Genomic DNA, 25,218 nt, shown 5'->3' on the forward strand with positions numbered 1-25,218 from the left:
GGCCCTTGTAGAGCAAAATTTAGCATTGTGGTCTAGACAACCCAAAATGTGATGTCCACATATGTGGACATCAGGTCCTTTGAGGTTAAAGATATTTCTTTGATTTTTTTGAAATCTTAGAAGCGTTATTTACTTTTGCACCAGCTTCAGGAAGCTGCAGGTTTTCATTTCTAGCTCATCTGGTCATCTTGAAGTGCCAACAAAGACAATGAAAAAGATGACCCACTATAACACCCACTATTCAGTGCCTTCACATCCCAGAATGTCAGCGGCGTACTACGTCATCCCACTCATGATTCTTCACAATTTGCAGCTCACTGTAACAGGTAAAGTATGGGGGAAGAAAGCGATAAATTTGATTGTATTGGTTGGTTTGATTGTATTGTTGCACTGAATACAATAATGAGAATTAAAAATCCACAGAGGATTCAAGGAGTCTTGAAACAGTCATATCCAGGACAACTTAATCCTGTTTCACTAAAATACTAGGATGAGAAGTTGATTCCTGTGAAACTGGTGAAAGGACCAAATATAAACCTTCAGCACAGTTTAAGTAAAGACCCAATAGGCGATCGATGCGTACACTTTTCAGTAAAACCAGAACAATACTCTAGGAGTCGCATTCTTAGTGAACTGTGGAGGGATGCCCAACTTGTTCGTCCGTCCTTCGGCTAAATGAGCTAAAAATCATTGTGGTGACGGAAAGAAGATATAACCTTGTTTACTAAAAATCTGCACAGAGAAACAATGTTCCAGAATTTTTCAGAAACTCCAAGATTTGCATTTAGCTGGGCCTTCACTAACCTATGACAAGCAGAAATATGGATTATATATTGTAATTTGACACAAATTACCATCTGTCCACATACACAAAGGAAGAGCACAGTCATTTGAGTTGAGTACTGTAAATGTATTTCATCTTTATTTCATGTCTACTCATGATCAGTTACATAGAAATCCTCCATCTTGTGTGGTTTTAGTGTAGGAGCTACAGAGCCTAGTGTTGGCCAGCTGTCACTCCACACAGAGTTCAGACAGCTGCTTTCTCTCTCCACCATCAGATTCTGTACAACTCCCAAAAGCCAACACGCAACATGTACTCAGAACATCAGTAACCCCGGGTCCTAGTGATAACAAATTCGCCCGCTGAAGAATACAAACTATCCTCCAGTAAAACGTCTACTTTTGGTCTACTAACTGTTGATATTCCGAGAGCATGTTAAGGTTAGCCTGAGGTGGAATACAGTCTGATTTTTGGATAAAATGCACCTTTTAGTGTTCAACTTTTGGTACAGGAGGTTAGAGAACATAAAAACACACATTTCACGTCACGTCTAATACGTGTCAGAGGACCTTCCCACTTTGACACCTGGTTAACCTTCGTTTAAAAGCAAACAAAATAGGGGGAAAAAAAAATCAACAGTGAAGTCACACGTCAGCTCAGCGTGTGTAGTGAGTGTGTATGTGTGTGAGTGAGTGAGTGTAAGCACACACTCACAAGAGTGTGTTATGGTCTGATCAGTGCTTCAGCAGACACTCGATAAAGTATGTATGTTACTGGCTGCGTCGCGGGAGTGGAGGGAGGGCCGGGGTGAGACGGAAAAGGGGCAAGAGGGGTGAGGGCAGGGGAGGAAAAGGGGGAGAAGTGAGGCTGCAGCGTCTCTCCGTTCATTCAAAAGGTTTCTTCACATAATGCGGAGACCCTGGATAGAAGCTTCTAGACTCTGAGGAGGAAAACACATGACAGAGAGTTAGTGATGGAAGACTCAGAAAAAGTTAACTCACAAAAAACAGAACACTGTGTCTGTGCATTTTTACCTTGAAGTCCCAAATGGTCATTGCTCCATCGATACCTGTGGTGCAGAACTTGCGACAATCCCTTTTGTCTCCCTCATAGATAGACACTTGGCTAAGAAACAAACACACAGGTGATGATGTTGACAAGCCTTTCTTGTTTTCGTTGTGATCTTGGTGGGAAATTTGCTAAAATGCTTATCTGCTGCTAGTTAAATGGTAGTGGTGACAAAAAACTTCGGGAAGTCTGTGGGTGTGGCTGAAATATCACATATAAGGTGGAAAACACCACCGCACCATCATGAATGGATTCAGTAGGTGTTTTTAATCATTTTTTTCCTGGTTGTTTTACACCTCTTTACCAGACACAATTTCACACTGTGTGCAATATTCAAATAAAAATCGGACCTGCCTTTCTTCGCACATATTTTTGCGTGTCTCTTGTTTCCCTGTTTTTCCTTTGAGTCCTTGCTTTCACCACATTCACTCCCTGCTAACAGGCTGAGGCGTGTTAGCAAGTTACGACTGAGTAGATTCCATTCTGTGCAAACATTGCTACGACAGCATTCAAGATGCTGATCTTTGACTTGACCTACAAGTTTTGCAGCAGTAAACTCTTTAAAGGAAAACAAAAACAAAACTCTGAAGTCTGGAGCTCTTACTGTACTTCCAAAGCAACATGAATAATCTTATCACACTGAAGAAAGTAAACAAACTTGTTTCTCAGAATATATCGCAAAATATCAGCTAATTACTGCCGGTCCTCTTGGTCACATTTGAGTGTTGCAATGCCAAACTACACCTTAAAACAATAAAAGCACTACATAAATAAAACTTCTGACCTGTGACCTAGAGGAGACTGAAACATTTCCTGTTTGAAAACACGTAAAGCTGAACAGATCTGACACCTGAGAATTAATTGAAATCAGCTGCTTATGGCTCTGCATTTTACTTTGAGTGATGAGTCATGTGTCTACTGCTCATCCAAATTTTGTCTGCACAATGTCTGATTGCTCACTAGAACCACATGAAGCGTGCACATTACCACAGACTATATACTTTTCAAACAGAGTATGTAAGGTTGTTGCAAAACCTGTTTTTATGTATGAAGAATAGAAATAATAATAACAGAAGTGGATGTAGAACAATGGAAAGCTCCTAAAATCATCTGTTCTCTCAAACATGTGATGCCTAACAGCATTGATTCAACACTTTAAGTGCTCATTTACCAGCAAGCTAGTATTGATGAACTAAAATACTAGAGTCCAACATTAAAACCCATCTTTGTACAGGCTAAAGTTTGGAGATGTGGTGTTGGTTAAAATTAATATGATTCATAATATAATTCAACTGCACCATAGGATATAGTCTCCAAAATTACCATTAAAATGTTTGCATTACCCATGCGTGCATTAGTTTTCTGGGTGACCTACGTGATGCTGTTCTGGTGCAGTGTGTCCAGGGCAGTGTTGCGGTCCTCAGTGGTGGCTCTCTTGTCCATGTTCCTGAAGCGCTCCATGGCAGAGATGTTCCTCTGGATGCTCTGCTTGGGGAGGTCGAGCTTTGTCACAAACGTCAGCGCTCCACCGTCGTCGCAACGGAACAGCATTGGGCAACAGTCGTGACCCTGAAGAGGGAGACAGAGTTACTACAGCGCTCCTGGATCACTATAAATCTGTGCAAAGGAACATGCAGCCACCATATGCTTTATTCTTACCGCAGCTACTAGACTGTTCTCTGAAATAAAACTGACACTGAGCAGAGGAAGGAACTCCGTCTTCAGCTGTGAAGGACTAAACACAAACAAAATAAATTAATATGGTCCGAGTGGCTGATTCGATTGCACTTAAAAAGATGAAGAGAACACAGGCACAGGCTACTGAATACTATAGCTTAAAACACCCCAAAATTAATTGTAGCTAAAGAAAAAAAAATCATATATGTTAAAGAAAAATATGGGATGGGTACCTTTGGCAACACGATGAGTGTGGGATAATTTTAAATGAATGAAAAGGGTTTCGTTTCAGATGAGATTGGGTTGGATTCACTTCACTAACTGCTTTATGATTATGCAACAAGGGTAATCTCTTTATGGCATTACTCAGTTTGCTTTAAAGGCCACAACATTTGCCCTTTTGTGATCAATGTTAAGAATTCAAAGTGCAAATTGTGTTTTTACCCTCTGCATTATTTTCTCTAACTTACTCACTTGAGATGATCGTTGTTGTTTTTTTACATTTGCATTTTTTGCATAATCGCTGTTAGTGAATCTGTCAAATCCCACAATCAGGTGCGGAGACAACTCTAATTTCACGAGATGTGCTGACATTCAGACCCAACATCTATCAGGCGACACAATTATATATAGTTGTGTATATAATTATATATAAATACATATATTTATATAAGAAGTCAGCTTTAATTCTGACTTCTTATATAAAGAATGAGTAAACCATGTGTATTTTAGAAGAATACAGGTAACAACTAAACATACCTGGCAGTCTTAGAGCTGTCCACCACTGTGACAGTACTGTCATGGCTGACCCAGGCCAGACGGTTACCAGAAGCTGAAAAAGAGACAGAGTGGACCCAACCCCCTCCACCTAAGAAGGCACAAAACACACACAAATTGGTAAGTTCAAAGAGAAACTGTAAAAGAATATTGACAAGGTTAAAAATTAATTAATTAATTAATTAAAAAAGGGGGAAGGGAGGGGGTGTCAGACCTGCTCCTCCAAATTCTGCTAGCACAGCCCCAAATGGCATCTTGCTGCCCCAGGGTGTGGGGCCTGGTTTCTCCTCCACCTCTTTAATGTAGGCTGAGAACACCCTAGAGACCAGAGAGGGAGAGATGAGCAAGGAGGGAAGGGGGGGAGAGAGAGAGACAGCATGAAAAACAGAAATTGAAACCGGACAAAGCCGCCTAGCTAGTTTTAAATACTCTAATTTTCATCTCCTGAACCATCTTTTACCTGCACTTGAAGTCACATGAGCCAGCAGCCAGCAGGACATTGTTTGGATGCCAGTCCAGACTGAGGATGGTGGAGCGAACTGGCTTTTTGATGTGCTTGCTAACCCACCTGAAACCACATGAAGAAGCAAAGTTTTTATAGCAGGACATGTAAATATTTAAACCCCACAAAAACAAAAAACGACTCATCATTTATGAGGCACAGCAAAAACTAAAAGGGAAGTAATAAGTACAGGGTGGAGGAAAAAAATAAGTCCTTTAATCCTGGGAGTGTATCTTCATCAGCTGGTTGGAATGTAATGCTTTGCTCTTACACTAGGTGAAGACATTCAATTCCCAGTTTGTTTTAAACTGGACCACACCCCCTACCTCTACATTTGCATGACGACTTCCTTGCAGCACTGCACTCTCGCGGCGCCAGAGAGATAAGTAGAGAGCACCAGAGAAAGGCTGCCCTTCACCTAATGCTCTGTTAACGTCCTCACATAATTATAGCCTTCACTGGGTTTGTGCTGTGATTGCATACCACACATGTATCACCCTCATTCTTCTTAAAATGCTATCAGAACATGCCAACGAAAAAAAAATCAACTCTACTTTTGTGTTCATGACATTTACAGGTGTAGCCTTATTATAACTATAATGATAAGTATCATTTCTGTAATGATATTGGTAGCAAGTCAATGTGGCTACCAACAGAATTTTTCACAGTCTATAACTGCTGAGAGAGACATGCCTCCCAACTCTTGATGACGCACTTCTGTATGAAAGTTCAAGCCACACCTCAGATAAGCGTTTCACACAGGCTGTGTGGCTGCTCTCACCTGTTAAAGCACGTGTGAAAATTGAGGTAAAGCAGTTTGGTCTGGACGTATAGGCTCAAAATAATGCACTAATAATTCAAATAAATGGCAAGACTGAACTTAAATGCTGCACTTTAAAAGAAAGACATTATTCACAACATTCACCAGAACATCAATGCATTTAAAACATGCCACTGCTGGATTAATAGTCTCACCAATCGTTCTCGGACTCAAAGTAGCAGACAGAGATGAGTCGAGCACCACTGCCCACTGCAAACTTGTTCTCCAATGGAGACCACTTCACGAAGGTGGCCGCTCTGTTGATCCTGAGGATGACCAGTGTGGGCTTCCATACCCCCTCCTTCTGGGACCACACATAGGCATTACGGTCTGCTCCACATGTCACTATGCGGTCACTTTTGGGAGCCCAGTCAATGCCTATAACACAGCCAATAAGCAGTCACTAACAACTCTACTAATAGCTTAGACAAAAAGAAACCCCTTTAGGATCACACAATCCCACCTTAGCTGTGGTTTTACTTATTAAAGAATTCTTCAGAAACAATTTTACTGACATGTTGGGTGAGATGTGGACTGAAATGTCACATTAAATAAGTAAAACAAACGATCAGTCTTAAAAACATCTGATTAACCACCTGTTATATGGCCATTGTGTTCCTTCAGTTCATGGGTCTTAACCCACTGGTTGCCACTCTTCTTGTAGATATGAACTTCATGGTTATTGGGACTAATGGCAATTTCTGAAGGAAAACAAAACAGAAGAAACCAGCTGGTTAACAGGATGAGCACACAGATAACAAACAAGTTAGACCAGTTTTCTGATACATGCCAAATTCCAACCTGTGTTATCCAAAATAAACTGAGTCAATCTTATCTCTGTTCAGATGAAATTGCTCTAACAGCATTCTTTGTAGTTGTGATCTGACCATCCAATGAAGACAAAGACTTTAAGACCTTAACCTTGAAATGTGTTGTGTTAAAGTGAGCATTTCTCATAGCTACAGTCTCAGAGCCTTACGTGTCCTGTCGCGGTTCCATGCGTGGCAGGTGATGGGTTCCAACAGAAACTGATGAAGGGACATGTTTGGGTGTGGTCCTTAAGTTGAACTCTGCGAAGCAAAAACACACAGCAAAAACTCAAAAGCAAAACACGGCAAACACACTCCCAGCCAGCAGGAGACCAGAACGATGTCTCGGTAGACTTAAAAACTACACACATTACAGCATACATAATGGAAGCTGCTGGTTCACTGCTTACATAGGACAGCTAGTTAACTGTTAACTTTTAAAGCACCCTAACTCGTAATGTACATGTTAGCCGCTAGCTTGGATTCTTTAAATAAACCCTGTCACCGAGATGCTTTCTTTACTAGTTTCTCTTAAATAATGATGGCAAATTAACGTTAGCAAGCTGACTTTCACTTAAGTCCTTTTTCGCCCCAAACAGACGTACAACATTCTTCAAAACCAGTACGGACTTGCTAAGCTAGCTCCGGTAATATTACCATTACTAGGTCAGCTGCTTCCCTCGGTAAATTAACATTAGCAAAACGTTTCTAGCAAGTCAATCAAATTGCTAGCTCACATTTCGCCGGTGTTACACAGGCCTAATAGCAAGATGGGAAATTTTGAGGGATATAATGACAACGACTGTGTCCACACGCTTACCAGAAGGCCTCCTTTCTAAGATTATTTTTTCCTCGTACAAGAAGCCTTTACTCCCGGTGACAGCTACACCATTAGCCTGTCCATCCCACTAGCCTCCGTATGCTAACTTACCTCGTCAGTCCGGTTCTCCCGAGTGTTGAACTCTTGTTAGCCGGTGAGCTAAATCACGCTAGCGGGGGGAAAGGTTAGATTAGGAGTGGACCTGAATTCGCGGACTCTGGTCAGTCGACACGAATTCGTCCAGGAATGTTGAGGGGAATGTCAAGACGGCCAGCAGGATACGACCGGGAGCATCCGGTAGCTAAAACTCGGCAGCAAAACCCGTGGATGCCAGGCTGACAGCTAGCTTAGCATCATTACGCTAGCTGTTACATTCAAGTGAATAACCTCGTTCACGTCGCTAGATCTCACGCTACTCCTAGCCCGAGAAGAGCTCCTCTAGTGCCTTACCCAGAGTGCTTTAAACGTTTACAAAACAGCACAGACTTGTGGCCGCTGTATCAGTGTTGTATTAAACACGACTAGAGGACTTAATCAGGCTTAGATGGTGTGCTTGTCTGATATTGTGTGAATGTGGCAAAACACAGAACCACCGACTCGGAATTTTAAAACCAGGGTTTAAATTCATATTTATGGTACTCTGTAAAATTCTTAACCCACCCCTAGTTTCTCTGTATTTAGCTTTTAATGAGCCAGATTTTCATGTCATCTTTTTAAAGTGGTCTTGAGCAATAGTGCTCCAGGCTTTTTCTTTGGGCATTGGCTGCTGTTTCACTTATTCTCAGTCTTTGTACCTGATGCCTGTTTTTTTTTTTTTTTTTTACCTTTTATTAATCCACTTTATGCTGACCTAAGAAACCTTTAAGAATAAAAAAGGCTTCTAAATAAACGTATGAACCAGTGTTGTGTCTAAAATTAACAGATAATTAGAAGAAGAAACAATTTTAAATTGTACCTTTAAGCACTGTTACTAGTAGTCTGTCACAAAGAACACACAATTTATTCCATTTTCTTTAGCTGAAACTATAGAAATTGCCAAAAGCACCGTTTGAGATTAATTTTCATTTTTTCAGTATCTTTCCACCAAAGAAAAGATTAACAAAGAGCTCTTAGCTGAAAAATTGTCATATCTTTGCATGATAGGCAGTGTGTTCTTAAAATGTTTGAGGAAACTGGACAAGTGAAGGACAAAAGAAGAAGTAGGCCTAAAAACCATCTATAGCAGATAAACAGTATCTGATCAAGATGTCATTCTTAAGGAAGAGAAAAGGTCGAAGTATGCCAAATTATACAAGAACCGAAAATCAGTGGCACCAGGTCTTATTGGAGTGATGAATCCAAATGTGAAGCTTTTGGGCAAATCCCAATTAATATGTTGGAAGTCAGTAGAGTCTGTTAAGTATCTGATTGGCATTTTTCAGGCTTCATTTTTCACAAATACACTGTTAATACAGTAAAAACATAGATTGGCTCCTCCCTGCAACCCTGATAAGGATAAGCATCCAAAGAAATGAGGAGCTCTATTTTGCATAATAGAGCACATCTGGCCTTACTCATAAAGAACAGACTATCTTCGGTGTTAAAAAAAATTGATTTTTTTTACCAATTTCCAATGGAATAAAACTAAGCAAGATGGCTGTTTGGGGGAAGGTTTGCCCCAGCGCTGAAAGACCTTTCTACCTGCTTAACATGCTCATGGTGCTATTGAACAATGGGTAATACCTTCTTGAACCAATCAGAGGCAAATTCAATTAACAGCACCTGGTACATCTGCTGATGAACCAGGCTGGACGCAAACACAGGAGGCACATTTTAGGAGTTTTCTCTTGTTTTTCCTCTCACACTCCCTCAGGCCTTTTAAATGGAATCAAATGTGGATAAGCTGTTTTCTGCACCTACGCCATACTTCTTACCAGGTAAAAATAACCTCTCATCTCAAGCATCGCTTAGTCTGTTTTCCTGTGGTTGAAAAAACAAACACCTCACTGTGTATCCATTTTTCCAGAGGACTGTAAATCGGATCAAGATGTCAAAGTCTACAAAGTCCACTCACCTTTCACCCAACCACCACCACTACAGCCACCACAACCGCCTTCCTCGTCTTCAGGAGTTTGCTTGCCCAACAATATTCTCTCAGCTGTACCAGGTACAGGCTCTTCTACCTCCATTTTGAATATGTAATGTCACATTTTCTTTGCCCACTGCTAAGTTTAAACATAGCTTAATATTTTATTACTTTAAGCTGCTGATTTTAGCTCTGTTCCCCCCCCTTCTACAGTTTTACATAAAAATAAAAAAAAAATAGCAGCAATCCCCTTCAGGTTGCATGTCAGCATTCATTTTTAACCTCTTCTCAACAGTGTATGATGCCCCTTCACGTTCACCCAGGGCAAAGTTTGTGAGCTATGAAGCTGAGCTGCGATGCTCTCCTGGTCTGGCAACCTGCCCCTCCTGCAGGACTCAGTTCACCACAGAGGTCACCTTTAAAGCTGGGACTTTTGCGTGGCTCATGTGTCTTGTGTTTGTGTTATGCGGGTGAGAGGCATTTAAACACTTCAGCCTGGTTGTTTTTTGTACCCCAGCATCGATCACACATTCAATTTCTAAAAAGTCCGAGATCAGCGTGTGGTTCTTTCCGCCTCACAGGTTGGTGCTCGGCTGCTGCCTGATTCCATTTTTTATAAACCACTTCAAGGACGCCTACCACAGTTGTCCACGCTGTCAACGGGTTCTTCACGTGCACAAGAAGCGGTGCTGCGAGTGAACACACAATTGCTGGAGTCAAATGCATGTTTAGACATAAGAGCACATGAGTTCCTGTCGTGTAAAATTCGATATTTTAAACGTTCTAATCAAATTGTGAAAGAATCCTATTAAATAAATGTGTTCTGTGCCAATCCTTCATGCTTTATTTCTTTGTTTTATTTAAAATGCAGAGCAGGGATAAAAGCTTAATGTTTCAAGTGACCTTTGTTTGCATAGTTTGTTCACTGCACATCCACGGACATCCAAACATCCAGCGAGGATTAGGCCTGCATGTGCACCTGTACTGTGCATAGTAAACGTGCCCTCACTAATCACTCTGGAGGATTAGAGGTGTAGGTTTATTTTAGATGTTTGAGCCTCAGGGTAATGAGCATCATACAAGCCCTTCCTTTTTTTCTTTTTTTTTTTAAAGCATGCCAAAAACCTCCCACTCACAGCTCAGGTATAAGGCATCAGGAAATGTTATTCCTGTGTAGAGGAGCACTGGTGGATCCGCGAGGCAGTGACGCACTTGCAGCCAGCTGACCCTTGCATGGCTGACGATGCATCAGAGTATCTCAACTCGGTCAGGAAATCACTTTCCTCCCTAGTTCCCTCTTCTTTTTTCTTTCGACACTTCACAAGCAAAAGTGAACTCCTCTCCTACTTGATGCTGTGCGCTGCCAAAATGCCCTTCATACCGCCAGTGTCCATCGCGCGCTCCGTGTCAGGACTCGCTGGGAAGGAGAGACCCACCAACAACACTTCATCTGTATCTGCTGTGACCAAAGCTTTGAAAGAAGACAAAGGCGGCTCAGTGAAGGAGAGGCTGGCTTTGAACTTGAAACAGCTGGGGAAGAAGAGTCAGCCCAGGAGTAATCTGCCAACAATTAAAGGAGTGTCAGGGGCAAACAGAAGGGAAGGCTCGCTGCCTTCATCCCAGACAGGCAGCTCTCCTGTCACCAGCTCCGAGAGTCTGTCTAAAAGACAGCAGCACAAACACTCCGGTCACACTTCTGTAAAGAGTGACTCACAGGTGAAGCCTGTGAGAACCAAGGATCAGCAGGAGGTCCGTTTCACTCTGACTCTCACACCCGAGGCTGTCCTCCTGCTGCAGCGGAGAAACAGCGAGAGACACCGGCAACGTTCAGCCGCCAGAAACCCCGCGAGTGGATCCACCTTGGCTCCCGGAGGAGCCACGGAGTCCCGACGCAGGAGGGAAAACGTGCCCAAAAGGCAGAGAAACGGCTCTCACAGCGGCAGAGTCACCGCTAAAAACAGTACTGATGCTGAGCTCGGAGACATAAACTCAATTCTGAAAATCTCCCTTTTGAATGAGCGGCACAAGTACGACGACGTGGAGTACGAGGAAGAGGAGAACTACGGCGTGGATGAGCGCGTGGTGCTCAAATGTACAGAGTGGCTACGTGGGCTGGAAAACGCACCAATGACGGCGAGGAACAGGCTGAGTCGGAGGGCGAGCAGCGTGAAAAGTTTCTGAAGGTGACTGGAAATGAGCGAGCGCCCGGGATTAAATGCGTGTTGTCATGGTAACTGTCAAGTTTCCCTCATACATATTTCTAGGATAAAAACTGTGATGTGATATGTCATTTAGCATGATGGTGTCGTGGCTATCCCTTTATACTATTGGATTACAACTACAAGGGCTGTATGCAGAAAAAAAATATTTATTTATTTTTATTTTGTGTTTTTGAGCCTTGGGTGTTAAGATCCTCTGAAATATTTTGTGGAATATATATTTTCATTGACACATGGCTTTCTAACAAGGTGCAAATGTGCAAGGATGAGAAGACACAACTGTTCGCAGACTGCCCGAGCCTGCGCTCTGAGGTGCAGTGCACAGAGCAACACAGCTGCTGCAATGTGTGAGTGATGCACGAGCCTCAGGAGGATTTGCACGTCACAGGATCGTCTCTAATGGCTTTGATAAAGCTCTCGCACAAGATGACACTTTATCCGCAGTTATGCAATGTCAGAAGAGTAACCGATGAAGTGAAATTAAAGGGAAAGTCAGCGTTTACTTTGATTTTTAATGCTTTTCCTTCATCTTCTGTGGCCTCACTTTAAATTTCACAGCTAAGCAGTTTGCACCTTTACCGTCATTTGATCAGTATCACGTTTTGTAAGACTTGCATTCATTAAAAAAAGAAGAAATAAATACGTTAAAAAACAGGAAAACTTTTAAAACTTTTTAAAGATAAATCATTTGTACTTTTGATTTTGTAACCAACACTGTCTAAGAAAGCGCTAAGTAGCTTTCTACGGATTTAAGATCTTGGTTTGGCAGTTGTCAGACATAGTATATCAGCTTATCCACCTGGGAGTCAAATGTTACAACACGTGTGATGGTTAATGCTATAGACCAGGGCCCTTAATCATAAGGCCAAGGACCAGCATTGGCTGGGCAAAGACTCGACTCCAGTCCACAAGAGAGTTGAGGAAGATGTGAAGGACTATGGGCTCAAATTGAGGTCATAAATATTTTATACTTGTAAATCAGGATTTATATGTGTAAAAAGAATTTGTGTGTGTGTGTAAAAAAAGATTTGTTTGCAGTGTTTTGGAAATTACAGTCTTCACTAGTGGGGATAGTTACAAAGCTTTCTTCGTTATGAATTAGCATACATGCGGCATAGCATACCTACAGAGCTCAGCAGCCAACGCAACAAATTCTGGATCCTTTGCTTTTAGTTAGCATTAGCAGCACATCCTGCGTCCGATGTGAAAGTACCTTTAAGCTGAGCACTGTGACTCACAGCAATGTTCCCGGGTCAGCGCTGACTTTGTGTTAAACCACTGATATACCACAACTTTATCCTTTCAACGGCTACTGAAAGTTAGAGGACCTAGCTTCTATCAGAAATTTATATAGAGATCCTCCAGCTTCAAACTGTATTACCCTTCAAGGACCTGCAGTTCAAAGAAGCACCCCTCCGACAGCCAAAACCATCTGTTCTCTGATTGGATACTTAAATATGTGATTGACATGACATTGGCCAATAAGATGAAAATTCGTACTTGTAACTTGCAGAGTTTGGCCCTTTCTCAATTCTCAAGTACGCGAGTACGTACTCGCGTTCTCGGTGAGTACCCGCGGGGGGGTTGAAAACGATGTGCCGGGAGTCCGCTGTTCTCGCCGGCTGTAATAATCCTCGACCTCGCTGTCTGCTATGGAGCTGGCGGGTTACAGACGTCTCCGAAAACGTCGTAGCTCGTTTGGAAATATATGATATCTTGGTAAATCGAGCAGATATTTGAAGTTTACACAGCTACATTCTCGCTTGAAAAGAACTTAAAAGTTTATTTTGTGACCCAGAAAGAGTAATATTTAAAAGTTTTTAGCCCCGCTCGTCCGCCATTGCCGCGTTTGAGTTTTGGACGAAATGCATTCTGGGATATTTAGCTGTACCAAGTACACACAAGTCACCACCGACGCATGCTCGATAAAACGGGCGGAGCGAGAACACATCCGGGACTTTTTCGCGTTCTCGGCTTGACGCATACTTCGAATTGGAACAGTACTTGGTCTCCGACTGATGACGTATCACGAGAACGCAAGTACGCACAAGTACGCATATTGAGAAAGGCCCCTAGACACGTAGTTTTTTGGGTTTTTTTGGCTAAGTCCACATACAAATCTTTTTTATGCACACACAAATTCTTTTTACACATACAAATATTTTTTGCACAAACACTCTTTTTACACATACAAATCCTGATTTACAAATATTTATGACCACAATTTGAGCCCATAAAGGAGGGTGTAATTTTGGACTTTTACACTGAAGTCATTACATAAGATATAACAATTAAATGAAAGTCTTGATGCAAGCTCAATCATCAAGGTAAGCAAATCCCAGAAAGTTGTTTATCTGGAGGTTATGTTTCCAGTGGGAGAAATATTTCCTCACTCATCCAAGTGACTTCTTAAGAAATTACAAAATGTTTCTCCCACTGAAAACCCAAAGTCCAGATGAACAGAACATCCTGGAATTAAATGACAGAAAAAATGAATGTTTTTCATTGTCTCTTTAGAAATATCAGTTTTTTATAATGTAAAAAATAAACAAATAGGATATTTTCTGAGAATTAACAAAAACTTTCAGTTTTGTAATTACAGGAGTGTCTGAGCAATGAGCTAAACCAAATTTTTCTTTAATTTAACACTTTTTTTTTTATTCGTGCTGACAGATTTCTTCCATCTACTCTGACAACATTTCTTTATCATGTAAAAAACTTAGAGATACTGTTGAAATTGCACTTCTTTTTCTTCTATGATATTCCAAGGGACTTTAAATGGACAGTTAGACGTCTTTACAATGACAGAAAGAGGAGTTTCACTAGTGTGGTCCACTTAACATCAATGTGGGCAGCATGTGACCCGGGATGTAAAATGAATCTGACATCCCTTTTTTAGAGCTTAAGTGAGTAAAAGATTTTAAATGTCTTGTCTTACAGTATAAATTGATCTGAAATAATAAATTAAATAATAGTAAAAGAAAGCTCAGTCTGGTGGCACTATATAAAACAACTCTCCAGTGTTGCTTTTTTTGTTGTTGTTAAATTACTAAATATACTTGGCTGCTTATTGACACATGAATGGGAATCATTTCCAGCGGTTGATTCGTCGCAACTGGACGTAGGCCAGGCACATGCAGACAAATATGATTCCCAGCAAGGCCACCACGTTCCTCCAGAAGCCCCACACGGAGTAGTCGATACCTTGCTGTTCCAGGAAATATTCCCCTGAGATGCTGAAGCACAAGACAAAGACACATTTAATCTGTGTGTGCATGTGTGTGCATAAGCTTTAAACAGTAGCTACGTTATTTCACTCACGCTGTGTTGTTGCTGTACAAAAACTGTCCTTTCAGCTCGTTAATGTATAGAGCCTAAGAAAGAGAGACAAAGAGATCAGGCTGAACAACCTCCTCACTTCACATAAAGGCACATTAAATTCAGTCCCAGTGGTCTCATTCTCACACACAAATCCTCCTCCCTTGCTTTCTGTGTCTTACATCCAATCCATATTTGAAGATACTAATCCATTTCACCCAAGAGAGCCAGCTCAGCATGGCGTTGAGATTGACGAGAAAACCACCAAAGACCTGAAACATAAAGAGGGAATGAAACTCTTAAGTGCCCATTCGTCTCTTGTACATGTCATATATGAGTCTTAGCATCTCACCATCATGAAGACGAAGGGCAAAGCAATGAGGATGTTTGCCATCGCAAATGTAGAAACGCTCGCTGAGACGAGGAAGGCCAGACCAACTCCTGCCAGACTGACCAGAGACATGGTCAGAGCGAAACAGAGGAACGTCTCAAAGGCAGGCTTCAACCCTGAAGGAATCGTGGACACGTGCACACAGGAAGACAGGAAATTATTGAGTGGGCTGCTCCTGGCACAGTGGCAGTGAGATCAAATGGAAGCTTCCAAATGAAAAGTAATCAACAGCGGCTCAATTAATTAGGAAGTATATTATGGGGATCCAGATTTTATTCATCAAAACTGGAACACCCTTGAGATGAGGCTCAGCCTGTGCAGAAGGAACTGGGCTGTTTCCTTATTCACTAATTTACTGCATTCAAACTCTCACTCATACTGCAAAACCACTCTGTGGATTTGGAGTTAGCCCTAAATAAGACATTTCATGGATGTGAATGAAACAGCAGCAGCTCCTCTCTGTGCTAACTGACTGTATCAGAACATCTTTCATGATACGACACAATGTGTGTTTTGTATGTGTATGTCTGCTTGCATGCAAGGATGATGTTACCCATCATGTAGTAGGCAATTGCTGAAAACACAATGATGGGAATCATGCGATTGGGGATGAGATCAGCAAAGATCTTGGACAGGAAGTAGACGGAGGTACGGTAATAGCCGCCAGAGTTCTCATGACTGCAACAAACATTAACAGGGAAAAAAAAACAAACTCAAAAACAATGTGAGAGGGTGAAAAGGGTTAGATTCCCTGACAATTTGAAAAACATACATTTTTTTTTTAGCTATATTTTATATCAAAGTGTGATGCAACTCATAAGCATGCACCTCTTCTAAAATTAAGCTCACGCTAATTCATTGATGATTGCATTTAAAAAAAAAAAAAAAAAGGTCAATTATCTATAAACTCGAAAACATTTTTTTTAATTTTCACAAGACTATAAACATGTTAATTACTGCTGTGAAGTCTATTTTAACAGCAAAACTGCAGTTTTGGCATTTTGGCTGTTTTTTTCCAGCCCCTGAGATGACTGCTTTGTGAGTTTGGTTTTCTTGCGAACAGCAGCCAAGATGAATTAGCTGATGAGTATTAATGAGGTTATGTTGCCTCGGGGCTCGAGTCCAGAGTCCTTGCAGAGAGAGTGTAACCCAGATTACTTTGTCATAGTTACAATTGACAAATGTCCAAAAAATATGTCTCATGCAGGCAGTCAGCCTAAGGACTACAAAACAGACACACTAATTAAATGTGTGTGTTGCAGGCAGATGGTGGGTAACACCTTTCTCACCAGTGGCTCTTCCCAACAATATGAGCAAGTGATAGAAATCATTTGTCACCTTTAAGATGAACACATAAACAAAATTATTCTGTTTACTTGTACAGCTATTCTTGTGAGAGTTTTCTCCATTACAATCATTGAGAGGCCAGCTTGTTTTATTTCACACCTCTTTAAAGGCCTGTCTGAGGGCTAAGACTCAGTTTCAGGGTCAAAGTTAGTGTTAGGTAGGGTTAGAGCTCTGGATTTATTTGTAGTCCTTTGTGAATGCATTACTGTAAATGAAATATAGCCAACAGAGCATGACTGGCTCTGCTGGAAAAATTAAAGACTGTGGATTAATCACTTTGCTCTAGTCCCTTCTGTCTTTTCAGAGTACTGCTGGATTTTCCTGGTGATCCCTGCATTTTCCAGACAACTGCAGGGATCACCCAACTTTCCCAAAGTATGTTTCTGTTTATTGCTATGCAACAGGTCTGAATTATATGTTGAGAAGTTTTAGTTCCAGCGACCCTTTTGGACTGACACAAGAGTGCTTTATTGGTTGTAGGAATCTGATTGGGTTCTTGTAAAAGGCTCTTTCTTTTAAGGGGTCCCTGTGCAATAGTTAGACATGTGTAGTGAACCACAGCTGAAAACACTGTATAACAAATGAATTATTTCCCTGACTTGAGTAATAATGAATAAAAATCGCAATGTCCAGTTGTTTTTGGAATGTCGTGTATCCTCTATGGAAACAAACCTACATGCCTTGTTTTTATGATTTATCATCTCTGTAACTATGGTGGATTTAAGAATATAGCAGCTTTGGCTTTGACTGAAGAAAAATACAGAATAGCACAAGCCACAATTCTAAAGTGCACACATAAGCTTTATGTCTCACTCACATGAAGATCGCCCTTTCATTTATAAAGAGTTCAACAGCAGAAAGATTCCCAAACACCATGTTGATGATAAGGAAGAAGAACGCTCCACTCCTGCCATTAAAAGACAAAAAAGACAATGGTTTAAAAAATTAAGAACATGTCAGCCATGATACATTACTGTGAAAAGTATTGGACATGTGTTAGGTCATCAAACAAATGTTAACATTAGACAAATATAACCAGAGTAGATTGTAAAATGCAGGATTTCATTTATCCATCCATCCATCCATCCATCCATCCATCCATCCATCCATCCATTTTCTTCCGCTTATCCGGGGCCGGGTCACCAGGGCAGCAGCCTAAGCAGAGAAGCCCAGACCTCCCTCTCCCCAGCCACCTCCTCCAGCATATCTGGGGGAACACCAAGGCATTCCCAGGCCAGCCGAGAGATACCCTGCCCTGGGGCCTCCTCCCGGTGGGACATGGCCGGAACACCTCACCCAGGAGGCGCCCAGGAGGCATCCTTGTCAGATGCCCGAACCACCTCAGCTGGCTCCTTTCGATGTGGAGGAGCAGCGGCTCTACTCTGAGCCCCTTCCGAATGGCCGAACTTCTCACCCCATCTCTAAGAGAGGCCAGCCACCCTTCGGAGGAAACCCATTTCCGCCGCTTGTATTCGCGATCTCGTTCATTTATTCAGGATTTCATTTATTAAGAGGGAAATAAACTATCTAAACCTCCCTGACACTGTGTGAAAATGATTTGCCCCTCAGAACATCCAAAAAACTGCAGGTCTCACTTGTCTCAGTTAAGCTCAGTCTTCATGATTCAATTGACTATGTGCACGTTAGCATTTGCTACTTCCGGTGCGGAAACTCCTGTGGGGAGCTTTGTTTCCGGTGTCCTATTCGGGCCTTGTTTACGGTCCAAAACAAGTATCGCGGGTGTTATGTTCTAAAAATAACCAGCGATAGGTGAAATCAAGTAGCCAATTTTATTTTTTGACGGTGCAAAACGTTTCGATTCTGGACTGTACAGGAGAGACGTCACGGAGGAGATCGTCTGCAGCGATCAGGACGCAGGACACAATGTGATGTAAAAAAAAAAAGCATGCAAACTTGCACTAAAAAATCTGCGAAACAGTGAGGTGAAAGGTGAACGTCGTTAATAGCGAGTGACCGCTGTAATTTTGAAGGTAAGTCACAACATACCCTTCGTACATACTAATGTATAGAAACCCTTACCAGCAATCATTCATTTTTTGTGTGGCTTTTTCTCACGGTTTGTTAACATGCTGTGTGGGTGTGTACTTGACTAGCTGATCTCGACATAACGGGGAAACATCTGGTTTGACTATTCTTCACCTGTAGTTTGAATGCTGAACATTTGCCTGTTTAAATCATAAGACCAGTCACTATACAGAGATGTGCTTGTGAATGTGGACGATGTGTCTTCTGCTGCAGTAATGCAGTTCTGCTTGTGTTGAGTGATGTAAACAAATGATCGATCGAAACTCTTTAAATGTCAAAATTGATCATTAGATTTTTTCTGTTTTCGAGTTTTGGACATGATTTTGGAGTATATCTTCGCAGTAGCAATTGACCGCAAAGTAAAGCTACCGGAAATGTACAACCCTACATCCGGTCTCAAACCAGGAAGTTGGCATTTTCTCGTGCACAGGGTCAATAAGAAAGAGACTGGAAAAAAAATGGCATCCATGGGGGAGTCAAGTAGAAAAAAAACAGCTGACCACAAAGAACACAAATACTTGTGTCACATTTACCAAAAAACATCTTGATTATCCACAAAACCCTAACCACAAAAATACTCTGTGGATTGATGAGACAAACGCTGAACTTTTTGGAAGGTTTGAGTCCAGTCGCATCTGCATAAAAGTGACGTAGTATTTCATGACAAGAACATTATACTGACAGTCAAACATGGTGGTGGTAGTGTGACGGTCTGGGGCTGTTTTTCTGTTTCAGGGCAGCTTGCTGTAATTGATGGAAACATGAATTCTGCTCTCTACCAGAAACATCCTGAAGGAGAATGTGTCACCATCAGTTCATGCCCTGAATCTCAGGAGCACACTTGAGTTATACAGAAGGACAATGACTAAGAACACACCACAAAGTCCACCTCTGAATGGCCAACAAAAGGTTTTGGCATGGTCTAGTCAAAGTCTGGACTTAAATCAGATTGATATGCTTTGGCATGACCATAAACCACAGACAACTCACGGTGTAAAATGCTCCAACGTGGCTGAATTAAAACAATTCTGTGCAGAAGAGTGGGCCAAAATTTCTTCATAGCACTGTGAAAAAACCCATTTGAAGTTATCGCAGATGCTTGATTGCATGTCTTGCTGCCAAGGGTGGCACAACCAGTTATTAGTTTTAGGGAGGAATCACTGTTTCACACAGGGCCATGTAGGTTTGGATAGATTATTCCCATAATAAATAAAATCATCATTTGAAAACTGCATTTTGTGTTTACTCGGGTTATCTTTATCTAACATTAAAATTTGTTTGACGATCGGAAACATAAGTGCGACAAATATGCAAATAAATATGAAAATCAGGAGGTGGGCAAATGGTATTTGACTATCTGGAACCAAGTGGCCTTCACAATAGCTGCCCTGCAATAATTCCCTACAACAATACACGGTTAAAAACATTTTAAATTATATTATGTGGAAAACAGAGGTGAAAATGGAGCAGATACCCTGAATTAAACAAGGCAGACTGTTGTGTACCTGTTCTGTAAAGCCTCGGGCAGTGTCAGAGGCATTTGGTAATAAATGAGTCCCACGAGAACGGCAAAGAAGATGTTGAGAGCCAGTTGGGCGTAGGAGGTCTGAGGGTTCCTCAGAGTGTTCAACACTGTCCTGCCACACACCACACGCATCTAGCTCATGCACACACAGATGCACCACACACACAAACACAAAGAGGATAATTATCAACATTTTTTATGAGTAGACAGTAAAACTGAGTCGGATCAGCACACAGCCAAGCACACTGAGATAACAGCTGGCTCGTAAACTCTGTGACATAACCTAATAAACTCACTTCTGCTTCTGTTAATCATTAAACTAATGAGACCTGAGATTTCCAACAACCAGAAAATAATCTCCTATCATTTTAAAATTAAAAAATGTTCTCTGCAACTGACGATTTGCTCACCTGATAGAAGAAAGAGGTGGCGTAGTTGGCCGGCTTGTCTTCACCTGTGACCCCGTCAACAATGCTCTGGTTCACATGGTCCAGCTCCTCTATCATATTCTGGTACAGCTGGGACTGCTGATACTTTATTGCTAATGGGTTTTTGCAATCCTCTTGGGTGAGAGAGGAAATCACGGTGTCATGTTAAGGACAGCATAATAAAAACATGGATTTGTAACAGCCACCCAAGAAAACTAAGTGAGATGGGTTTGGAGATATAAAACTGGGCAATTACTCCAGAAGTGCTTGGTTACATAACACAAACCTTCCTTTACGTCACGTTAAGTAAACCTAGCTGCCTCCCAACTCAAACTTCAAACATGCTGCACAAACACGAGCTTGGTTTGTAATAAGTGAGGCTTTTATAGCCGCCCAATATGCGGCCGGTTATGTTATGAAGCAAAAACATTGTAGAATATAGTTTTTGAAATGCTGTTGGAGCAATCTGTGACCGACATGTCTAAAACTGTAACTTCACCAATAACTTTATCCAACATTGATTTTTTTTTTCTTACTCACAAAGCACCAAACCATGCTTGGATATTTAACTGGTGTTACAAAGAGTGATTTGTCTATTTTAGAAGGTTGTCTTTGTGTGTGTCTCTCAGCAAAAAGTAGTTGGTGGTTGGAGAAGTGAAGCAGGAGAACTTTTTTTTTTAACTGTGAATTATTACTTACCTGCCATGTCCCATTGTACTGTTGATTTTGTTTCTCCATTTGTGATGTCCATGAAGAAGTCAGCTGGATTGTTGAAAGGCTCAATCTGATAGCCTGTACAAAGCACACACAGACATACTGATACAACCTCATTCAACTTTAAAAGCATACAAAATCTGGATTTGAGGAAGTGCTACATCCATCCATGAATCCAAGAACCCAGTTCAGGGCTGCAGGGGCCTGATTATCTAAATAATCTCAGGTCATTTTCACACTGTAGAACAAAGTAAAGTATGAACATATAAATATAAAACAGGACTTAAGTCGTGCCCTGACTTCTGACCTCATTCAGCAGCTCATATACTGTATATTTCCCTTTGGTATTCAACTGCTCATCATTTTTTATAGGATTCTCAGTCAGAGTCTTCCAACTTTTACAGTAAATATACAAACTCATGCATTACATACCAAGGTCTGTGAAGTACATCAGGGCATGGTCTGCTGCTCCTGCATACACCACCTCCCCTTTATGCATCAGTGTGAGGTGGTCAAACTGTTTGAAGATGGAGTATCGGGGTTGGTGGATGGAGAAGATCACAGTCTTGCCTCTTCTGGACAACCTTGATACATTTTTGGACATTTTTATTACACAGACGGCAGTAGATGGTGACATAAAGAGATCATTTACACCAGAAACACCATCATAGTGTAAATGTGAACTAAAGATAGCAATGAACAGCACGCTGCTGTTTGACTCTACCTAATTTTATACAGCGTGCTTCAGTTTTGTGTTATTTGTGTCTTTTGTGTATGTGTCTAATGAGTGATAGTTAAGTAGCTGCGCTGTACTTGTGTAGTAGACCGATGATGCAGTTTGCAGTGTTAGAATCCAAGCCAGTGGTCGGCTCATCCAGAAACAGCAGAGAGGGAGAAGTGATGAGCTCCATCCCAATGCTGCACCGCTTCCTCTCCCCTCCTGATACACCACGCAGAAACTCCGTGCCTATCTGAATACACACACGCAAAACTTGCTTTGCATCTAAAATGTGCAAAAAGGACAAACTAGAGTGATACTTCTGTTATAAAGTTTGATTTTTCAAAATAAAATGGGAGAGTAACTTTTCTTGTATGTAAGTTACACCAAAACACCAAACTTCAATGTAGTTTTGTAGCGATTATATACAGTTTAGTTGGAACTGTGGTCTCATAGTAATAGGATTTAAAAAGCACTAATGATAAGTTATTTTGCATAAAATACTGTAACATTTTTTGATATTTCCTCTACAGTTTAAAAAAAGTAGTTTGTGCATGGTGCTCTGTACCTTAGTGTCAGCACAGTCTGTAAGGCCCAAGTCTTCTATGATGATGTTTACTTGCTGGTGTTTATCTGCTGTGGAGTGATCCTTAGGGTTCAGACGCAAGTTGGCACTGAAAAGCAGGTTCTCTCTCACGCTCAGAGTCCCCATCAGAATATCATCCTGGAACCAAAAGGGCGATGTAGATAAACCACTCACCAGTGCGTAATGTTAAAAAATATGCATATGTTTGCATCTGTGTACCTGAACCACGTAGGCAGAGCTGAGCCTCAGGTCAGACGTGACGACTTTGCCGTTCACCAATACATTTCCCTGACGCAGTCCAGCTGGATTTTTCCTCCCTGCAAGTAGATCCAGGAGTCTGCGATGAGGATAAAAAAACACATCATTGGGTGGCCTGTTCATGCTTATAAACTACTGACTGTGTATTTGCAGGGAAATGTCTTACGATGTTTTACCGCTTCCTGTGGCACCCATGATGGCATTCATCCCCGGTCTTATGATCCCACTGCAGCAAGTCATGCAATGCTTTAGTGATCCTTAATACATAATCCACAAGATACATTCTTTCTACTCAAGCATTGGAGGTTATACTGTTCATTTCTTTCAATGCTTTCTGCAAAATGCAGAAAATAAAATAAGATGACAATGCTATGAAAATAAAATGCTACGGCCAAACACATACATGTGTACTTTTAGCATGCTAAGTTACAGCATATTGAAAAAGTAGAGCTGCAACTGAAAACTAATGTTATTTACACTTTTATTGCCTGATTGACCTGTACACATTAAAGAATTAAAGGAAAAATCAACACAAAGTGACTTAGTGAGGTGATAGACCAAAACATGTCACTAGAACAGACTCACTGCACCTCAGTATTCCTTAGTCATGGCACGTTAGGTCTCTAGAAATCTACTTGAGGGGTAAACCCCATTCTTTTCAAAGATACTGACCAATGTGACCCAAAGTCTATCATAGGCGTTTAGGTAGTTGGGATCTGGTGATTGCAACTGCCATCATATTTTATTGATATTTTCATACTCATCAAGCCATTCAGTGACACTGCTTAATAAATATGAACTCAAGTGGATCCAAGTCAAGGAGCATAAAAGAAACCACCTATAGGTTGTTTTTTTTTTTTGAATTTGTCACTCATATATTTAGGTGTAATGAGAGTGAATCCGGTCTGGCTCAGGTTTTTAACCTGCCAGAACATCTTTGACTCTTTTTCCTGATTAACAACAGAACAACGTATAAGCTCAAAAATAACAACGTGGAAAGTTCATAGAGTATTTCTATGAGACCAGCGTAAAAACGTTGACTGTCACATGCTATAGTTCCAGGATGTTATCGGTCACCACACAGTAATAAAGCTGTTATATCACATAAAAGTATATGTAGATACATTCACATTCTCCCGGGTAACCAGCATGTCCTACCTCACATCGCGGAGGATGATCTTTTCGGGACCTATCTTGCGGCAAAACTTTGTTTCTTGAACACAGTAGAGAAGGTTGCTGAATGTGACAGTTGGACCCCGGTCCTGAAAGTAGTCATCAACAGGGATACTATTCTCCCCCTTAGTCATGTTCAAAGAATGGAGTTGCTAGCAGAAAGAGAGGAAAAGAGAGTCTGGAAGCTGGGTTCAAAGAGAGAAGCAGTCTGGCACAGAGACCTGTGCAGGCTGAAGGAGATACAGGTGAGTGAAAATGTAACCAAAAGATATTACCCATCGGAACTTTGGACTCTCTCAATCCTTATAGAGTTGTGGCTTACTGTGATAATGTGGCACTTAACGCTCCCATTCAAAATCACAAGCACAGCAGTAATTCCACCCATGAGCACTACAATCTATGCAAGTAATTTGATGGCAGCTGGTGATATGCGTGTAGTATAATGCTGATTACCCCTATGAAAGTATTGCAGATGTCAGCCATTCTACCATACCTATACGTTAACACCTGTTTATTTATACAGGTAATTTATACACAGTACGATTATACATATTCATGAAGGCGACAGCAGTATTAACGCCAGCAAGCACAAATTCTGTCATGGTCCTGGGTCGGTGACCCAGCGCTTTGAGTTTATTATTATTATTTTCTAGTTTATTCTGATTTTGTATTAGGTCTTTGGGTTTGGTTGTCGTGTTTATTATCCCTACCTGTGTCTCCCTCTGTGCTCTGTTGGGTCCCCGAGTTTTGTGTTGTAAAACTGTGTGTTTCCTGTTTTACTTTGTAGGTCTGTGTCTCGTTATGCCCATTAGTTCCAGCTGTGTCCCCTCCTGTGTGCCATTTCCTGATTACCTGGTGTGTGTATTTATAGTATGTATCTGCCTGTGCTCCTTGTCGTGTCGTCTGTGTTTCCCTGTGAATCTTCGGCGTTTCTCTGCATCATTTTGGTATATCTCCATGTCTCTCTGTTCCTCGCCTCGTGTCCTCTGTTTGTGTTAGTTTTCCCAGTTTAGGTTTATGTTCAGTTCTGCCCTCGCCTTGGGTTTTTTCACTGTAAATAAATCTCCACCTGCATCTCCACTGCCATCTGCATCTTGGGTCCTCATTCATTCCACCACACGACTGCTGCCCCGGCCGTGTCAAATTCACACTTAGGGGAATCTTGTTTTGTCT

The 25,218-nt window shown here is 41.3% G+C and overlaps 4 protein-coding genes across 5 annotated transcripts; 2 read left to right on the top strand and 2 right to left on the bottom strand.

The window, feature by feature from the left end:
• Positions 1 to 895: 895 nt before the first annotated feature.
• LOC146517251 (actin-related protein 2/3 complex subunit 1A) lies at positions 896 to 7,736 on the bottom strand. Of its 2 annotated transcripts, none has more exons than XM_085161604.1 (11): positions 7,369 to 7,736; positions 6,608 to 6,698; positions 6,225 to 6,329; positions 5,784 to 6,006; positions 4,767 to 4,874; positions 4,521 to 4,624; positions 4,289 to 4,397; positions 3,512 to 3,587; positions 3,228 to 3,421; positions 1,819 to 1,909; positions 896 to 1,724 (listed from the first exon to the last, which is right to left on the bottom strand). In XM_085161604.1, exons 2-11 carry the CDS (start codon positions 6,669 to 6,671, stop codon positions 1,686 to 1,688), a joined length of 1,113 nt encoding a protein of 370 aa, XP_085017730.1. In that variant the 5' UTR covers positions 6,672 to 6,698; positions 7,369 to 7,736; the 3' UTR covers positions 896 to 1,685. The 2 variants fall into 2 exon arrangements, with proteins under 2 accessions (XP_085017730.1, XP_085017731.1); XM_085161605.1 differs by lacking the exon at positions 7,369 to 7,736 and adding an exon at positions 7,258 to 7,368.
• A 1,263-nt stretch (positions 7,737 to 8,999) lies between these two features.
• LOC146517252 (lipopolysaccharide-induced tumor necrosis factor-alpha factor homolog) lies at positions 9,000 to 10,154 on the top strand. Its single transcript, XM_085161610.1, has 4 exons — positions 9,000 to 9,173; positions 9,263 to 9,403; positions 9,618 to 9,792; positions 9,904 to 10,154. The coding sequence occupies exons 1-4, from the start codon at positions 9,119 to 9,121 to the stop codon at positions 10,019 to 10,021; spliced, it is 489 nt and encodes a 162-aa protein (XP_085017736.1). The 5' UTR covers positions 9,000 to 9,118; the 3' UTR covers positions 10,022 to 10,154.
• A 110-nt stretch (positions 10,155 to 10,264) lies between these two features.
• On the top strand, positions 10,265 to 12,555 carry LOC146517253 (uncharacterized). Its single transcript, XM_085161607.1, has 2 exons — positions 10,265 to 11,552; positions 11,791 to 12,555. Exon 1 carries the CDS (start codon positions 10,556 to 10,558, stop codon positions 11,501 to 11,503), a length of 948 nt encoding a protein of 315 aa, XP_085017733.1. The 5' UTR covers positions 10,265 to 10,555; the 3' UTR covers positions 11,504 to 11,552; positions 11,791 to 12,555.
• A 1,113-nt stretch (positions 12,556 to 13,668) lies between these two features.
• abcg2b (ATP-binding cassette, sub-family G (WHITE), member 2b) lies at positions 13,669 to 24,807 on the bottom strand. The gene is made up of 16 exons (XM_085163434.1): positions 24,756 to 24,807; positions 24,031 to 24,197; positions 23,039 to 23,098; positions 22,834 to 22,951; positions 22,597 to 22,752; positions 22,124 to 22,281; positions 21,743 to 21,894; positions 21,296 to 21,388; positions 20,579 to 20,730; positions 20,149 to 20,300; positions 17,415 to 17,504; positions 15,804 to 15,928; positions 15,212 to 15,366; positions 15,042 to 15,131; positions 14,863 to 14,915; positions 13,669 to 14,777 (listed from the first exon to the last, which is right to left on the bottom strand). The coding sequence occupies exons 2-16, from the start codon at positions 24,177 to 24,179 to the stop codon at positions 14,630 to 14,632; spliced, it is 1,851 nt and encodes a 616-aa protein (XP_085019560.1). The 5' UTR covers positions 24,180 to 24,197; positions 24,756 to 24,807; the 3' UTR covers positions 13,669 to 14,629.
• Positions 24,808 to 25,218: the final 411 nt, after the last annotated feature.

This window comes from Neolamprologus multifasciatus, chromosome 6 (genome assembly GCF_963576455.1).
Source record: "Neolamprologus multifasciatus chromosome 6, fNeoMul1.2, whole genome shotgun sequence".
NCBI lineage: Eukaryota > Metazoa > Chordata > Actinopteri > Cichliformes > Cichlidae > Neolamprologus > Neolamprologus multifasciatus.